Source organism: Stomoxys calcitrans, chromosome 4 (genome assembly GCF_963082655.1).
Source record: "Stomoxys calcitrans chromosome 4, idStoCalc2.1, whole genome shotgun sequence".
Classification (NCBI taxonomy): domain Eukaryota; kingdom Metazoa; phylum Arthropoda; class Insecta; order Diptera; family Muscidae; genus Stomoxys; species Stomoxys calcitrans.
The window spans coordinates 117,500,639-117,519,007 of record NC_081555.1 but is presented as its reverse complement, the minus strand read 5'-3'; the positions used below and the strand labels follow the sequence as shown (position 1 = coordinate 117,519,007).

The 18,369-nt window shown below is 38.5% G+C and overlaps 4 protein-coding genes across 4 annotated transcripts; all 4 read left to right on the top strand.

Annotated features, from left to right (window-relative positions):
- Positions 1-256: 256 nt before the first annotated feature.
- LOC106089536 (farnesol dehydrogenase) lies at positions 257-1,186 on the top strand. Its single transcript, XM_013255386.2, has 2 exons — positions 257-867; positions 937-1,186. The coding sequence occupies exons 1-2, from the start codon at positions 292-294 to the stop codon at positions 1,114-1,116; spliced, it is 756 nt and encodes a 251-aa protein (XP_013110840.2). The 5' UTR covers positions 257-291; the 3' UTR covers positions 1,117-1,186.
- A 4,731-nt stretch (positions 1,187-5,917) lies between these two features.
- Positions 5,918-6,748, top strand: LOC106089545 (farnesol dehydrogenase). Its single transcript, XM_013255394.2, has 2 exons — positions 5,918-6,493; positions 6,556-6,748. The coding sequence occupies exons 1-2, from the start codon at positions 5,918-5,920 to the stop codon at positions 6,733-6,735; spliced, it is 756 nt and encodes a 251-aa protein (XP_013110848.2). The 3' UTR covers positions 6,736-6,748.
- Positions 6,749-8,908: 2,160 nt separating this feature from the next.
- On the top strand, positions 8,909-10,554 carry LOC106089533 (farnesol dehydrogenase-like; the record flags this gene model as incomplete). The annotated part of the gene is made up of 3 exons (XM_059367251.1): positions 8,909-8,936; positions 9,761-10,314; positions 10,417-10,554. Coding segments are annotated over 3 exons (720 nt in total), but the record flags the coding sequence as incomplete, so codon positions are not given.
- A 5,893-nt stretch (positions 10,555-16,447) lies between these two features.
- Positions 16,448-17,269, top strand: LOC106089543 (farnesol dehydrogenase-like). Its single transcript, XM_013255392.2, has 2 exons — positions 16,448-17,023; positions 17,093-17,269. The coding sequence occupies exons 1-2, from the start codon at positions 16,448-16,450 to the stop codon at positions 17,267-17,269; spliced, it is 753 nt and encodes a 250-aa protein (XP_013110846.2).
- Positions 17,270-18,369: the final 1,100 nt, after the last annotated feature.

The window sequence follows — 18,369 nt, the reverse complement described above, 5'->3', positions numbered from 1 at the left end:
CACGGCTGTGTTTTTGCTTGTTTTATGCGTTCTCTCTTCCCATTCCATGTGTATGGGCTAAATTTGAGTGTGAAACTACTGTATTGTGCTTTAAAAAAAAAGCTTCGCGATAAGCTTAACACGCGTGCTGACCAGCATTTTAAACACTGCAGTTGAAGTAAAAACAACTTTTGAGAGAATTTCAAAACTCTTGCATCTTTATAAAGTTTTAGAACATTTGTCTAGGCCAATGTGAAACAAACGGTTGAGGCTTAAACAACTTTGATTTTTTGGTTTTTTTCTTTTTCAACAATGGATCGTTGGTACAACAAAGTCGCCGTTGTGACAGGTGCCAGCAAAGGCATAGGTGCTGCCATAACACAGGCTTTCCTGAAGAATGGTATCCAAGTTGTAGGTCTGGCTAGACACATAGAACCTATGGAGCAGATGAAGAAAGAATTACCTGCAGAACTGCAACACAAGTTTAGTGCTCTAAAATGTAATGTCTCCGATTTGCATTGGGTGAATGAAGCATTTGACGAAATTGAGAGCAAATGCGATGGCATCGATATACTTGTTAACTCAGCTGGGTTGTTTCATCCACAGTCACTTCTAAACGGTGACATCAGTTTCATACAAGAAATGCTGCTAACCAATGTTATGGGTGTGGTCCATTGCAACCAAAGAGCCTACAAATCTATGAGAGATCGTAATTTCGATGGTCATATCTTTATTATAAACAGTATTGGAGGCCATAATATACCCATAGCACCCAAAGAGGTCCCACCCATGGTGGGCATGTACGTTGCATCCAAGTGGTCTTTAAAAGCAATGGCGGAAATTTATAGACAAGAATTTCGTCACTTTGATACAAAAATTAAAATCACTGTATGTAGCCTGAGGACATTTTGTAAAACTTTGCTAAATATTATGATTTCTTTTTTTTTCTTCTTGCAGACCATAAGTCCTGGTGCAACGGACACACCTTTCCTTGATAACTATCTAAGGGACTATACGGATGGAAATTTTTTGAATGCTGAAGATGTGGCCCATAGCGTGCTATATGCCCTTGGCACACCAACACATGTGCAGGTTCATGATTTGATTGTTAAACCGGTGGCCGAATTTGTTCTTTAGTATCTCACTGTGTTATTCCTTGTGGTTATTATTGGGGGGTAAAAAAATAAAACAAGGCAAAATCTGGGTAGTGCAGACCAATCAGAGCAATTTTAACCAATGTTCCAAATGCATGGAAGAAAGCATCGTGTAGAATTTTGAGATTGGTTAATAAAACGTTTGTTGCATACGTTTGAGAAGTGGAAATCGGGCGATACATGTTATGGAGGCCATGTCTGGGTTCGAATCCTAGCAGGAACATTAGAAAATTTTACAGCGGTGGTTATCCCCTCCTAATGCTGGCGACATTGGTGAGGCTATGTAAAAACTTCTCCCCAAAAAGGTGTCGCTCTGCGGCACGACGTTCGGCAATAAAAAGGAGGTTCGTTATCATTAAGCTCAAAATTGAATCGGACAACATTCATTGATTTGTGAGAAGTTTGCCCCTAATTCCCTAATGGAATGTTCATGGGCAAATTTGCATTTATATAAATCTGAACTGATTATTATGAGCAATGCCGACAGTCATAAAAAAATCGTTCTTTAATATTTCGTGAGGATCCGTTTACAAATGACGACATAACTGGAATATTAGTCGAAAAAAGACAAACATATAATCTAAACCGATTCCTTCTATTTTCAATAGGCTGCGTCTGTAGGCCGAAATATATGTCCGCGCCAAATTTGAAGATGATCTGATGGAAACTGTGATCTGTATTTTGAATACAAATTAGCATGCCTGTTTATGTGATAGACAGACAGACAGAGGGGAAAAGCGTAATCAATTTAGAAAGGGATTCCAAGCCGATCGGTTACTTATCGATGCGTCTATCTCTGCCCATTTACAAGTCAAGTGCAATTCATTGTACCAAATTTCAGTGAAATCGGGCAATAAATTCGGCTGTTGCAAGGTTATAAATCGGTCAAATGGCAGCGATATCTTACCCTAAGCTGTTCGACACTGAATGTATCCTACAAGATACATTTTGTCAATTTTAACCCGATTGGGCTAAAATTTTGCACAATGATTTCTCCCATGACTTCCAATCGACTAAATTTGGTTTTATTCGGTGTGTGTATTGACAGTTTTTACATAAATGCGATCGAATGTTGCGATTATCGATAGTTTATCATCTCCAGATAGTATACTAAAGTTGGAATCATCGGGTATGCATTTTTTTAGCCAGATTGCACAGACGAGCTGTTGTATACGCCTTATCAGTGAGTCGCCTCTGGTCTTAAACATTTCAGCGGGCAACCCTTGGGCTACTGCTGCCCACTTCTTTTCAGCCGGTTTAATGATACTTGGACCACGTTTTGACTAGGAGGCATACATTCTATACCATCATCAGGGTTTGGTTCTGTGGTATACACATCTTTACAATCATCGGATACCAGCAGCTGAAAACAGTATTCTTTCCATATACCCAGCACACTATCTGTATCTGCTACCAGATTTCTTTTTCTTTGGATGTGCCTGTACCAAAGCCATTTCTTTGATGTTTAAATCTTTGATAGAATTTCGGACTTCATTCATTCTCTCTCCTTTTCTCCCATATCCTCTCTATTACTTGGCGCGTTGTGACTGACTGTAAAGTTGCACTGTGTGATGCATTTTTGGCTTCAGTAGCTTTATGGCACTCCTGGTCGTACCATGGGTTCCTTGGGGCGGCTAACGGAAGTTGCCATAACGCTGCTATACTATCGGACATTTGGTTATGAATTTGTTCAAAAAGAATTTTATTCGTGATGGAGTTCAAGCGTAATAGTGTGATTGAATTATATTTGGAAAGAAAAATCTTAAGCGGCGACTATTGTCGGCGAACTCAAACACCATAAAGTAAACAAAATGTTTGTGCATCGCACCATAAATAGTCATAATAATTCTGGCAGCGTTGCAAATGGCAAATGCCATGACGGTAGTCAAAAAAAAACCCTAACAAACTTGAAATGGTTCAGCGAGTGTAGGCTCGAATTCAACGACATCAACACTGTAGTGGTAATTCAATGGCTATAGATTTGAAAATATTCCGTGAAAGGATGCAATATATATTGGGAATGCCTTAGAAGTTGCAAAAGGCAAACGAACTTATTTTCACTAATTTTTTTCTCCATCCCACTGTGCAACAGGCCACTACAAAAATTATTTAAAGTTATTTTTTTTCTCACACAACACTGTTTTGCTTGTTTTTGAATACACAAAGCAAACCCAAATCATTATTTGGTGCATACGAGAAACTAGACATAGTAATTATTGAAAATTTAACGTATTTTGCAGCAATATTCATTTTGTGGCTGTCTGCAAGTGCGTTGATGATGAACATTGAATAAGTTTTGAGAGATTAGTTTGAGTGATAATATAGAGAGATGAGCTTGTACGAGAATTTCAAATTGCGCTTAAAAAAAAAAATTCGTTAAGGAGAGGTTTTCGTTATAGAGAATTTCTTTATTTCTTTGCCCCTGTTCCTTAGCTCAATCTATGTTCAAGAGGCAAATTTGCATTTTGAATTTCTTATAGGTAAAAATGGCTGGAAAAAAGCTGCGTTTTCAAATTTTTATTCGCTATATAGATCAATTTGTTATAGGGAAGTTCGTTACAAAGAAGTACAACTGTTTTATTACTACAAGTATTAAAATTGAACTTACCAATAAAGAAGGGTGCCTGCAAGAAGAATAAGAATAGAAAATTGACATTTTGAAATTGAATGAAATAAAATGATCACAACTAGTACATAGTATAAACGCATTAAGTTCGGCAGTGCCGAACCTGGGATACCCACCACCATGGATATGCTTATCTTCTTTTTTATACCCACCATCATAGGATGGGGGTATACTAATCTAGTCATTCCGTTTGTAACACCTCGAAATATTGATCTGCGACCCCATAAAGTATATATATTCTTGATCCTCTCGACATTCTGATTCGATCTAGCCATGTCTGGCCGCCCGTCGGTCGATGACGATAGCGGCCGAAAGCGAAAGACACCCGCTTGAAATTTTGCATATTTACTATTGACGTAGGTGGTTGGGGATTGCAAATGGGCCATATCGGGTCAGATTTGGATATAGCCCCCATATAAACCGATTTGACTTCTTAAGCACCTGGAAGTCTCAATTTGTATCCGATTTGGCTATAATTTTGCACAAAGCATTCCGCTATGACCTCCAACAACTGTGTCAAGTACGGTTCAAATCGGTATATAAACCGATCTCCCGATTTGACTTCTTGAGCTCCTGGAAGCAGCAATTTTCATCCGATTTGGCCAAAATTTGGCACATGGTGTTCTCTTATGACCTCCAACAGCTGCGTTGAGTTCGGTCTAAATCGGTCTTTAACCCGGTAGAGCTCCCACATAAACGATCTCCCACGAACATTCAATTAAGTAACAATTATTTATATCAAAATGTGGGTCGATCTATGCCATATTTGGTGCGAATGTAAAGTGTCCTAAATCAGAAGATCAGTCTATATGGCAGTTATATGGACCATTTGTCCAATCTGAGTCATATTCGGTATGGTTATTGAAGGGTATAGGGCAACTCAAGGTTTGGGCCTAAGTAATGTCGCGAAATGAGACTTAATGGCATATAAATGCGCCATATATAGGCTCAAGACACTAATTGGAGTATAGCTCTTTATGGAAGTTTTATCTAAATGTGGTGCGATCTAGACAATAAGAGTCTCAGAAATCTCTAAGGGTCTAATTCAATTCACTGATCCAAATTTAAGCGAAATCGAGCAATTAGTAAAGCTTTTTGGCACAGTTGTTGAAAGTCATAACAAAACACCTCATGCAAAATTTCAGCCAAATCGGATAAGAATTGCGCCCTCTAGTGGCTCAAGATTCAATATCGGTTTATATGGAAGCTATATCGGGTTATAGACAGATTTGAACCCTACTTAGCTTAGTTGTTGGAAGTCATAAGAAACACTTCATGATGCTAAGCTTCATTCAAATCGGATAGAAATTGCGCCCTCTAGACGCTCAAGAAGTCTAGACCCCAGATCGGTTTACATGACAGCTATATCATTAATAAATCGCACTGTTTTACATTTCAGAAAAATCGATAAATGCGACTGTTATGGGCTTAAACCCCCATACAATCTCAATGGATCTACATCAATAAGAGGCATTTGTGCAAAACTATCAATTCGAGCCGCTAAATTTACTTCTTCGAAAGTTAGAGTACTTTCGAAATACGGACGTTTACACAGGGTCGGACATGGATGGAACGACGTAAAATATAATGACGACACGTCATGGCACTCAAGCATTTCTGTTTCGTTATAAACAGAATGATGAAATTAGTATGCCCACACTCATTGATGGAGGGTATTAAAACAGGTCTGCTTCACTCTAGAAGCAAACGTCTAATTAGAAGGGTTATACCAATTTGATTTTTACTTCTAAAAAACCATTTTCTGTCGAACTTTGGGGACCTATTCAGCATATACGTGGTATTTTTACAAACCAGCAAAAATACTACCGCTTGCAGTTCTCTGGCATGAGATTGAGACGCCATAATCTTACGCCTATCTAATAGTTGGTTTTATATACATATCATAAAAATTTAAACTTTGAACAATTTTGTTCGTTACTTTTCCCAAACAAGAGACAGTTTAAAAAAAATCACAAGTCTGATATCGTAATGTGTAGCTGGAAACCAGAATTAGTTAATATTAGCTTTTACATGTACAAACTGCATGCACAGTCGTTTTGCAATATGATTGCAACTATCATCATTTGGTTTGGAACAATGTATCAATCGAACGACTACTATATAGGTGGAGTTTTTTCGATTTAATTTCGCACATATCATGGAACGTTGGTGTAGTAAAGTAGCTGTTGTCACCGGGGCTAGCAAAGGCATTGGTGCTGCCATAGTTCATTGTCTTCTAAAGAATGGTATTCGAGTTGTTGGCCTCTCGAGAAATGTTGAAAATATGGAGCAATTTCGTAATGAGTTACCCCTTGAATTACAACCCCTGTTAAGTGCCCTAAAATGCAATGTGGGTGATGCAGAATGCGTCAATAAGACATTCGATGAAATAGAACGTAAGTATGGTGGTATCGATATTCTTGTTAATTCTGCCGGAATTATGAATCCAAATTCACTACTCACTGGCGATGTGGCTGCCATGCAAGAAATTCTTCAGACAAACGTATTGGGCGTGGTACATTGTACCCAAAAAGCTTTTTCATCGATGAGGCAGCGAAAATTCGATGGTCATGTTTTCATTTTGAATAGCATCTTGGGCCACAATATACCGATTTTTCCCAAGGACATTCCACCAATGTTGGGCATGTACATAGCCTCCAAATGGGCCATAAAGGCATTAACGGAATACTATCGACAAGAATTTCGGCATTTTGATACAAAGATCAAAGTTACGGTGAGTTGAATATGTACAAAAAAATATGATTATTTTTCCAAGTGCATATAATTTTATTGCAGAGCATAAGTCCTGGCATCACGGATACTACGTTAATTGATGGCTATGCGAGGTCATATTCAGATGGTAATTTTTTGAATGCCAATGATATAGCAGAAAGTATTCTATATGCTTTGGCTACTCCATCCCATGTGCAGATTCATGAAGTTATAGTTAAACCTGTGGCGGAGTTCATAGTTTAAAATAAAAATAAAATTAAACACAAAAACTGAATTTTGAAACAAATGTCCATAATATCCACAGCTTCAAAGAGCAAAAGTCAATAACTGTTTTAAAATGTCGCAAATTGTTTAATTGAACAAAATTAAGAGCAATAATCTAAAATGACATGATCTAAATGAAGGAGTGAACTTTTGCTGCTGTCAAAGTGTAGACTTTGCGAAAAGCTACAACTTGACAGTAGCAAATGTGATATTATCGCGAAGCACTTACATTTTAATAACGGTTGGAGATTGTGTTTTTTTTATTCGCACAGAGAGACCCAGAGAAAGCACGATGTTGCTCAAAATGTTAGCCTAACCAACCTTAGAAACGTCCGATAATCGTGTGTTTGATCTGTGTCTGATCCTTCTGTGTGTGTGTGACAATTTCTTTTCTGAAATCAATTAAAACCATTCATTCCAGTGATATTCATTCTCATGTTCAAACAGTCTGTATCTCTCCCGCTTGGGAGATCAATGACAAATCTTATATATAAAAATCAATTTGTGTTTGTTTGTTTGTATGTTTGTGTTCCTTATAGACTCAGAAACGGCTGAACCGATTTTCTTGAAATTTTCACAGATGGTGCATAATGACCCCGTGGTGAAAAAAGGGTACTACATTTTTTTTATCTGAAGGGGGGCGGACCCTCCCCCTTACCCTAATTTTCAGAAACGCCAGATCTCGGAGATGGGTGGTGCGATTTAAGCGAAATTTTGTATGCTCTCATATAGTACCCTAAAAATAAAAATTTGGTATTCAAATTTCGGATGGGGTAGTTAGGGGGGCTGCCCCACCGTAAAACCTACCAAACATATATTTAGACCAATCACGACAATATGGGACTCAAATGAAAGCTATTTAGGATAAGAAAACGTATCTGATATTTAATTGTCGGACCAAGTGCTAGGGGGACCACCCCAACCCCCAAAACACCCCTAAATCGGACATATTTACCGACCATGGCAATATGGGACTCAAATGAAAGGTATTTGCGACCCCCCCTTATATCCAAAGGGGGGGGGGTCCACCCCTTTCCCAAAACAACCCCCAAACAGGACATATTTACCGACCTTGGCAATATGGGACTCAAATGAAAGGTATATGCGAGTAGAATACGAATCTGATATCCAAATGTGGGACCACGTCCACCCCTTTCCCAAAACATCCCCCAAACAGGACATATTTACTGACCATAGGAATATGGGCCTTAAATTAAAGGTATTTAAGTGTAGAATCCGAATTTGATATCAATATTCGGGAAAAGTGTCTATGGGGCCACCCCATCCGCACAACACCACCCAAATAGTAAGTATTTTCTAACTATTGCAATATGAGGCTCGAATAAGAGGGTTTTTAAAGTGGGACACGAATCCGATATATATTTTCAAGGCCAACTCACTGAGTGGCCACCCATCCCCCAAAACACCCCCCAAGTCATGTTTGCCGACTATGGAAATATGGGGCTCAAATTAAAGGTATGTGAGAGTAGACCACGTATCTTATATCAACATTAGAGGCCAACTGTCTAGCGGACGTCCCACCACCATAACAACCCCCAAATAGGACGTATTTGCTCACCAAGACAATTTGGGTCTTCAAGAGAGTGGAACTAAATATTTATAGTTTTTAGGGCCAATACCCCGAACCACTGCGCCTTTTAATTGCCCAAGATCTTAAATTGAGAAATCGGTCTATATGGTAGCTATATCCAATTCTAGACTGATCTGTGCCAAATTGAAGAAGGATGTCGAGTGGCCAAACACAACTCACTGTCCCAAATTTCGGCGAAATCGGCTTACAGACTGTCATTCATAGCTCGTTGGTGAATCGATTGAATCTTCGCACTACTTGAAAGAATGGTGAGGAGTTTTGGACCATAAGTTTAAAGTTCAATCTGGACCCAAATCCAAACTGGCCTATAATTTAAGAAGAATCGTCTTACAAACGCTTGCAAATTATTTAATTTTATTATCAAAATGCGTGTTCTGTTAAAAAAGTATATCACGCGCTTTTTCCACTTTAATTTTTGGTTCAGTGGGTACGTAAATAAACGGAATTGTCGATTTTGGAATGAAGATCAACCAGAAGCATTGCAAGAGCTATCAATGCATCCAGAAAATTTCACGGTTTGGTGCGGTTTATGGGCTGGTGATATCAGTGGACCGTACTTCTTTAAAGAGTAACGTAACGTAACGTGACTGTGTATGGTGAGCGCTATCGTGAGATGATATCCAACGTTTTTTTTTGCCCAAAATGCAAGAGCTTGACTTGCATGACATGTGGTTTCAACAAGACAAGTGCCACATGCCACACAGAACGAGTAACAATACACTTATTGAGAGGCGAGATCGGTGAACATTTTATTTCAAGTTCGGGACCGGTCAATTGGCCGCGTAGATCGTGCGATATAACGCCTTTCGAATATTTCTTGTGGGGCTATGTTTAAGTCTATACAGACAAGACCGCTTCAATTGAAGCATGGGAAGACAACATTGAAGCATTTATTCGTGAGATACCGGCCGAAATTTTGGAAAGAGTATGCCAAAATTGGACTAAGCGGAGACTAAATTTGAGGCGCAGTCACGGTAAACATTTGCATGAAATAACATTAAATTATATAGACCGATCGATTCAAATAAAAATTTCATGAATTTTTTTTTGTTTTTTTTTTTGTGTTTTTTTGAAACTTTCCTTTAGCTCTTAAAAAATCACCTTTTACATATAATACAAATTTAAACTTTGAACAATTCTGTTCATTACTTTTCTCAAACAAGAGACTATTTACAGCTTACAAAAACTTAAAAACCTGATTCAGTAATGTATAGCAGGAAAACAAAAACTGTATGAAAAGTAGTGTAAAAACCGCCTGAAATAGTCGTTTTGCAATGTGACTGCAACTATCATCATTTGGTATGGAATAATGTATCAATTAAACGACTACAATATAGGTGGCATTTTCTCCATTGCATTATGCACATATCATGGAACGTTGGTGTCGTAAAGTAGCTGTTGTGACCGGGGCTAGCAAAGGCATTGGTGCTGCCATAGTTCACTGTCTTCTTAAGAATGGCATTCGAGTTGTTGGCCTCTCAAGAAGTGTTGAAAATATGGAGGAGTTTCGTAATGGGTTACCCCTTGAATTACAACCCCTGTTAAGTGCCCTTAAATGCAATGTAGGTGATGTAGAATGTGTCAATAAGACATTCGATGAAATAGAACGTAAGCATGGTGGTATCGATATTCTTGTAAATTCTGCCGGAACTATGAATCCTAATTTATTGCTCACCGGCGATGTGGCTGGCATGCAAGAAGTTCTTCAGACAAATGTATTGGGCGTGATACATTGTACCCAAAAAGCTTTCTCATCGATGAGGCAGCGAAAATTCGATGGTCATGTCTTCATTTTGAACAGCATCTTGGGCCACCCTATACCAATTTTTCCCAAGGACATTTCATCAATGTTGGGCATGTACATAGCCTCCAAATGGGCCATAAAGGCATTAACGGAATATTATCGGCAAGAATTTCGGCATTTTGATACAAAGATCAAAGTTACGGTGAGTTGAATATGTTAAAAAAATATGATTATTTTTCCAAGTGCATATAATTTTATTGCAGAGCATAAGTCCTGGCATCACGGATACTTCGTTAATTGATAGCTATGCGATAACATATTCAGATGGTATTTTTTGAATGCCAATGACATAGCAGAAAGTTTTCTATATGCCTTAGCTACTCCACCCCATGTGCAGATACATGAAGTTACAGTTAAACCTGTGGCGGAGTTCATAGTTTAAAACAAAAATAAAATCAACCACAAAAACTGAATTTTAAAAGAAATGTCGACGTTGTTGTCCATAGCTTCCACGACTTCAAAGTGCAAAAGTGAATAACTGCCTTTAAATGTCGCCAATTGTTTTATTGGACGAATTTAAGAGCAAGAATCTAAATAAAATGATCCAAATGCAGGGGTGAATTTTTGCCACTGTCAAAGTGTAGACTTTGCAAAAGGCTACAAATTTACAATAGCAAATGTGATTTTTTAACGGTTGGAGGGTGTGGTTTTTTTAAGTTGTAAAAAATGTTTGTGTTATAATAAATTGAACTTGAAAACTAGAAGCTCAAGAGGTCAAGATCCCAGATCGGTTTATATGGCAGCTATATCAGGTTATGAACCGATTTGAACCATACTTGGCACAGTTGTTGTCATAACAAAACACGTGGTGCAAAATTTCAGTCAAATCGGATGAGAATTGCGCCCTCTAGAGGCTCAAGAAGTCAGGACCCAAGATCGGTTTATATGGTAGCTATATCAAAAGTAAACGTGGACCGATATGGCCCATTTACAATACCAACCAAAACCGACCTACACTAATAAAAAGTATTTGTGCAAAATTTCAAGCGGCTAGCTTTACTCCTTCGGAAGTTAGCGTGCTTTCGATAGACAGACGGACGGACTGACGGACATGGCTAGATCGACATAAAATGTCGCGACGATCAAGAATATATATAACTTATGGGGTCTCAGACGAATATTTCGAGTAGTTACAAACAGAATGACGAAATAAGTACAGCCCCCATCCTATGGTGGAGGGTATAATGAAAAGGCGTGCTAAGTTCGGCCGGGACGAATCTTGGCAACCCACCACTCCTTAAATATGGGAGTCATATCAGGTTAAAGACCGATTTGGACCGTACTTGGCACAGTCATAAAAGAACACCATATGCAAAACTTCAGCCAAATCGGACAAAAATTGAGACTTTTAAGTGCTCAAGGAGTCAAAAAGGGTGATCGGTTTATATGGGAGACTAACTGAACCGGGCCCGCTCCGCTGCGCCTTCTCTTACTTTATATGGAGCAAAAGTTTTCGTGGAATATTTATTTTCGATAATTAAAAAGCTTTTAGTCAAATACCATGCTACGAAAATAGTATATCGCTATATTAACAGTTTTACAATTTATGTACCTTTATTTGAATGCCATATGATCTTTATTGGTCTATGAATTTAAGGTGTACTCCATTCTTAAAATACTTTATTTCAGCCCGATATTCTTATGTTTTCTCTGATTTAGGGGTGTTTTCGGGAGTGAGGTGGTTCCCCAGACACTTGGCCCTCAAATATGTTATCAAATTCATTTTCTAATCTCAAATACCTTTCATTTGAGCCACATATTGGCATGGTCGAAAAATGTTTACTCTTTGAGGGGTGTTTTAGGGAAGGGGTGATGCCTTAAATACATGGACCTACATTTGGATACCAAATTCGTATTCTACTTCCAAATACCTTTATTTGAGCCCCATATTGCGATGGTCACTAAAAACTTGCTGTTTGTGGGGTATTTTGGCAAAGGGGTAGAATCCCAGAAAATTGGTCCCGAAAATGGGTATAAATTTTTGCTCTATCCCCCAATACCTTTCATTTAAGTCCCACTTCGTCATGGTCGGTAAATATGCCCGATTTAGGGGTGTTTTGGGGATTGGGGTGGTCCCCCAAATTCTAAGCCCGGAAAATATATCAACCACGTGCTCTATTCTCATATATCTATATATCATTTATTTGAACCCCATATTGCCATTGGCCTCAAAATAGGATATCAAATTCGTTTTCTAATCTCATTTAAACACCTTATTGCAAAAGTCAGCAAATATGTCCGGTTTGGGGTATTGGCCCTAAAAACTATGAATATTTAGTTCCACTCCCTTTGGGACCCAAATGGTCTTGGTGAGCAAATACGTCCTATTTGGGTGTTGTTATGGTGGTGGGCGTCCGCTAGACAGTTGGCTCCTAATGTTGATATCAGATACGTGGTCTACTCCCACATACCTTTAATTTGAGCCCCATATTTCCATAGTCGCAAACATGACCGGCTTGGGGGTGTTTTGGGGGATGGGCGGCCACTCAGTGAGTTGGCCTTGAAAATATATATAGGATTCGCGTTCTACTCTAAAAACCCTCTTGCAATAGTCAGAAAATACTTACTATTTTGGTGGTGTTGTGCGGGTGGGGTGGCCCCATAGACACTTTTCCCGAATATTGATATCAAATTCGTGCTTTACTCCCAAAGACCTTTCATTTGAGCCCCATATTGCTATGGTCGTAAATGTGTCCCCTTTGGGGGATGTTTTTTGGTGAGAGGCGGCTCCCCAAACACTTGGTCCCATATTTGGATATCAGATTCGTATTCTGCATTTAAATACCTTTAATTTAAGCCCCACCTTCCCATGGTCAGTAAATAAGTCTTGTTTGGGGGTGTTTTGGGAAGGGGGTGGACCCCCGGAAACGTGGTCCCACATTTGGATATCAGATTCGTATTTTACTCGCAAATACCTTTCATTTGAATCCCATATTGTCATGGTCGGTAAATATGTCCGACTTAGGGGTGCGTTAGGGTAGGGTGGGTAGGAGGTAGGTAGGGAGCACTTGGTCCGACAATTGGATATCAGATAAGTTTTATTATCCTAAATACCTTTCATTTGAGTCCCATATTGTCGTGATTAGTCTAAATATATGTTTGGCAGGTTTAAGGGGGGCGGCCCCCTAGGTACCCCATCCGAAATTTGGATACCAAATTTTTATTTTTAGGGTACTATATGAGAGCACACAAAATTTCGCTTAAATCGCACCACCCATATCCGAGATCTGGCGTTTCTGAAAATTAGGGTAAGGGGGAGGGTCCTCCCCCCCTTCAAATATCAAAAAATTTAGTACCTATTTTCACCACGGGATCATTATGCACCATCTGTGAAAATTTCAAGAAAATCGGTTCAGCCGTTACTGAGTCTATAAGGAAAACACAAACAAACAAACACAAATTGATTTTTATATATATGGGAGATATATCAGTTTATTGACGGATTTGGGCCGCACTAGATACGGATGTTCAAGGTCATAACAGAACACTATATGCAACATTTCAGCTAAACCAAATGAAAATTGCGGCTTCCAGGTGCTCAAGAAGTCAAATTAGCAGATCGGTTTATATCCAAGTCTGAACCGATATGACCCATTTGCAAGTACCACTGACCTACATCAATATTAAGTATATGTGCAAAATTTCAAGCGGCTAGCTTTACACGTTCGACCGCTATCATGATTTCGAGAGACGGACGGACGGACATGGATAGGTCGACTCAGAATGTCGAGGTGATCATGAATATATATACTTTATGGGGTCTTAGATCAATATTTCGAGGTGTTAAACACGGAATGATTAGATTAGTATATCCCCATCCTATGGTGGTGGATATACACATTGATACGTGAAGATATGCTGTATAGCGGGCTGTAGTTGTTAATCTGTTTTGATAATCTTATTGTAGATTCCATAAAAATTCCCCGGTGTTTTGTAAGCTGATATGACAGTACAAAACAAACTATAAACTGTGGGCCGACATACGGGAGGCCCAGAGAAGCATGATATTGTTTAAAATTGGCGCCTAACCAACCTTCGAAACGTCCACTAATGGTGTGTTTAATCTGTGTCAGATCCGACTGTGTGTCTTTCTTTTTCATTCCCGTGATATTCATTCTCATGTTCAAACTAGGGATCTAAAAGTCGACTTTCGACTTATCGATTAATAGACGTTTTGTGTGAAAAAGTCGAAGTCGAATTTTACTGTTTAAAAAGTCGAATAATTGATTTTGAGGTAAAAAAAAAGAAAATTCGAAACAAGTAAAAGCGTGCTAAGTTCCGCCGCGCCGAATCTTATATACCCTCCACAGTGAATCGCATTTGTCGAGTTCTTTACCCGGCATCCCTTCTTAGGCAACAAAAAAGGATAACAGAAAAGATTTGCTCTACTATTAGAGCGATATCAAGTTATGGTCCTATTCGGACCATAATTATATTATCTGTTGGAGACTTGTGTAAAATGTCAGCCAATTTGAATAAGAATTGCGTCCTTTGGGGGCTCAAAAAGTAAAATAGAGAGATCAGTGGAGCTGTATCAGGCTATAGACCGATTCATATCATAATAAACACGTATATTGATGGTCATGAGAGGATCCGTCGTAAAAAAATTTCGGATCGGATAATAATTACGACCTCTAGAGGCTCAAGAACTCAAGATCCCAGATCGGTTTATACGGCAGCTATTGGGTTGCCAAAAAAGTAATTGCGGATTTTTTAAAAGATAGTAAATGCATTTTTAATAAAACTTAGAATGAACTTTAATCAAATATACTTTTTTTACACTTTTTTTCTAAAGCAAGCTAAAAGTAACAGCTGATAACTGACAAAAGAAAGAATGCAATTACAGAGTCACAAGCTGTGAAAAAATTTGTCAACGCCGACTATATGAAAAATCCGCAATTACTTTTTGGGCAACCCAATATATCAGGTTATAGACTAATTTGAACCATATTTGGCACAGTTGTTGGAAATCATGACAAAACTCGTCACGCAATTAAAGCCAAATCGGATAAGAATTGCTCATTCTAGTGGCTCAAGAAGTCGAGATTCTAGATCGGTTATATCAGGTAATAGACCGATTTGAACCATACTTAGCACAGTTGTTAAAAGTCGTAGCGAAACACGTCTTGCAAAATTTCAGCCAAGTCGGATAGGAAGTGCGCCCTCTAGAAGCTCAAGAAGTCAAGACCCCAGATCGGTTTATATGGCAGCTATACCAGGTTATGGACCTATTACAACCATACTTAGCACAGTTGTTGGAAGTGATACCAAAACACGTCGTGCAAAATTTCGGGTAAATCGGATAAGAATTGCGCCATCTAGTGGCTCAAGAAGTCAAGCCCCAAGATCGGTTTATATAGCGATATCAAAACATGGACCGATATGGCCCATTTACAATCCCAACCGACCTACATTAATAGGAAGTATTTATGCAAAATTCCAAGCGGCTAGCTATACTCCTTCGAAAGTTAACTTGCTTTCGACAGACAGACGGACGGACATGGCTACATCGATTTAAAATGTAATGACGATCAAGAATATATTGGGTTGCCCAAAAAGTAATAGCGGATTTTTTAAAAGAAAGTAAATGCATTTTTAATAAAACTTAGAATGAACTTTAATCAACTATACTTTTTTTACACTTTTTTTCTAAAGCAAGCTAAAATTAACAGCTGATAACTGACAGAAGAAAGAATGCAATTACAGAGTCACAAGCTGTGAAAAATTTGTCAACGCCGACTATATGAAAAATCCGCAATTACTTTTTGGGCAACCCATATATACTTTATGGGATCTTAGACGAATACTTCGAGGAGCTACAAACAGAATGATGAAATTAGTATACCCCCAACCTATGGTGGAGTGTATAAAAATACTAATATTGATTTAAGTGAAAACGTTCAAGTTATTTTTAGAATAGGAAGCAATCAATGCGACATGCATTCAAAAAACCAACTTATCAGCGAGATAAAAGATTTTCACAATTTCTTCTTTTTTTATTACGCCGCGTTATTAAATAACAATGTGTATTCTGTCTGACATGATTGAAATGCTGTTCTTATCTACTGAAATTGTTGGAAAATACAATCACACATGGTTGGAGTATTAAAAAAATGCGATTAAAGTCATTAAAGGTCACATGGAAGTATAATCTGCACATAATCCCTCACATTTTACATATCAGCTTAATATTTACGGTTTGATTTGCATGCGAATTTGTATGCAAGTCCTCCAATATAAGGCATTTCGTATGCTGCTCTCACAAATATTGCAAAATGCAACGTTGGCTTAATAGGGTAGCTGTGGTCACTGGAGCCAGTTCGGGTATAGGTGCTGCTGTAATCAAGGATCTGGTGAAGAATGGAGTACGGGTAGTTGGCCTGGCAAGGCGTTATGAGCGAGTCGAGGATATAAAGAAGAACTTGGCGCCAGATGTGCGTAACAATTTGACGGCCATAAAATGTGATGTTTGCAGTACGAAATCGGTTAATAAAGCCTTTGATCAAATCATTGATGAATTGGGAGGAGTGGACATCTTGGTAAATAATGCCGGACTCTATCAACCAGGTCAGCTGTCAACTATGGATATAATAAGTGCTCAAAAAGTCTTACAAACCAATGTCATGGGTGTGGTCAATTGTACGCAGAGAGCATTCAAGTCTATGAAAGAACGCAATGCGGATGGCCATGTAATATTGGTGAACAGTTTGACCGGTCATTATATTCCTGGCTTCAATGGTGTAGAAGCTCCAAATCTAAATATGTATGCCCCATCCAAGTTTGCCTTAAGGGCAATGAGAGATATTTATAGGCAAGAGTTTATAGGACTTGGTACTAAGATAAAAATAACTGTAAGTATGAAAATGGTTTTGAAATGTAGTGACAATACTTTACTAATTTCCCAAATGTGTTGTGTACAGAGTGTCAGTCCTGGTTTGGTAGATACGGAAATGGTGCCTGACTTTGTAAAGGCGAATGTCGGTCCTGCAATACTCAAGCCTGAAGACATTTCATCCAGTATAATGTATGCCATTGCTACACCACCACATGTTCAAGTACATGAAATGATAGTACGACCTGTGGGCGAGGTACTTTAAGAACGTTTCAAGAAAGACTTACATATTACTTGCAATAAAAAAATAAGTCTAGTCATTAAATTATTATCACTGGGTTGCGATTAACTTTTGTAAGACCACACATAAGTAGACCATATGGAGCATTTACAGCCGTTTTGACAACAACTCAGTCGTTGTAGAAAAACATGACTAAGATCAGCTGGTCCGTATCTTCTAAGTCTCCACAATGAAACGCTTTTGTCAAGTTCTTTGCACGGCTTTTTTATAGGCAGAAACTGAAGGTAGTTCAAGCATCAAATCGAAGATCAAGAGTCTAATAGAGACAAATGTTTATTTGGTTAGGTATATGAAGTTATGCACCGATTTGAACCATTCTTGGTTTATATGCTGGAGGTCATATCAGAAAGTATTATGGAAAATTTAGTCATTTAGGATAAGAATAAGGCTCTCTAATGGCCTTTAGATGTACAGTCGGGAGTTCCGTTTGTATGGGAGCTATATTAGATTATGAATCGATTTAATTCACGATTAGTAGAGATGTTGAAGGTCAAGGTTAAGAATTACTTCCACAAAATTTATAAGGAGTAAAATCTGGAGATTTTTTATATGGGAGGTATGGACCAATTCGGATCATGCTTGACATGTATATTATAAGTCACTGTAAAAGTCATGGTGGCAAAATTCAGCCAAATCGGAATAAAATGGCGCCATATATGTGTTCAGAAGGTCAAATCGGAAAATTGCTCTATACGGGAGCCATATCTCAATATGGATCGATTTAACATTTACAGTCCCCACGACTTACATCTATAAGATACTAGCCGAACCGGGCCCGCTCCGGTGCGCCTTCTTTAACTCTCTAATATTATTTTAAGGTGGGGACAATTCGCCCAGAATGTGGATGTCGAATTTGTGGTTTTTTCCCTCTTAATGCTGGCATGGTCATGTAAAAAATTCTCCCCAAAGATGTGTCGCACTGCGGCACGCTGTTTGGATTCGGTTATAGAAAAAGGTCCCTTATCATTGATAAACTCAACTTGAAACGAGAAGCAGTCATTGATGTGTGAGAAGTTTCTCGGTTCTTGGGCAAATTTTTACTTTACTTCCAAATGCCTTTCTTT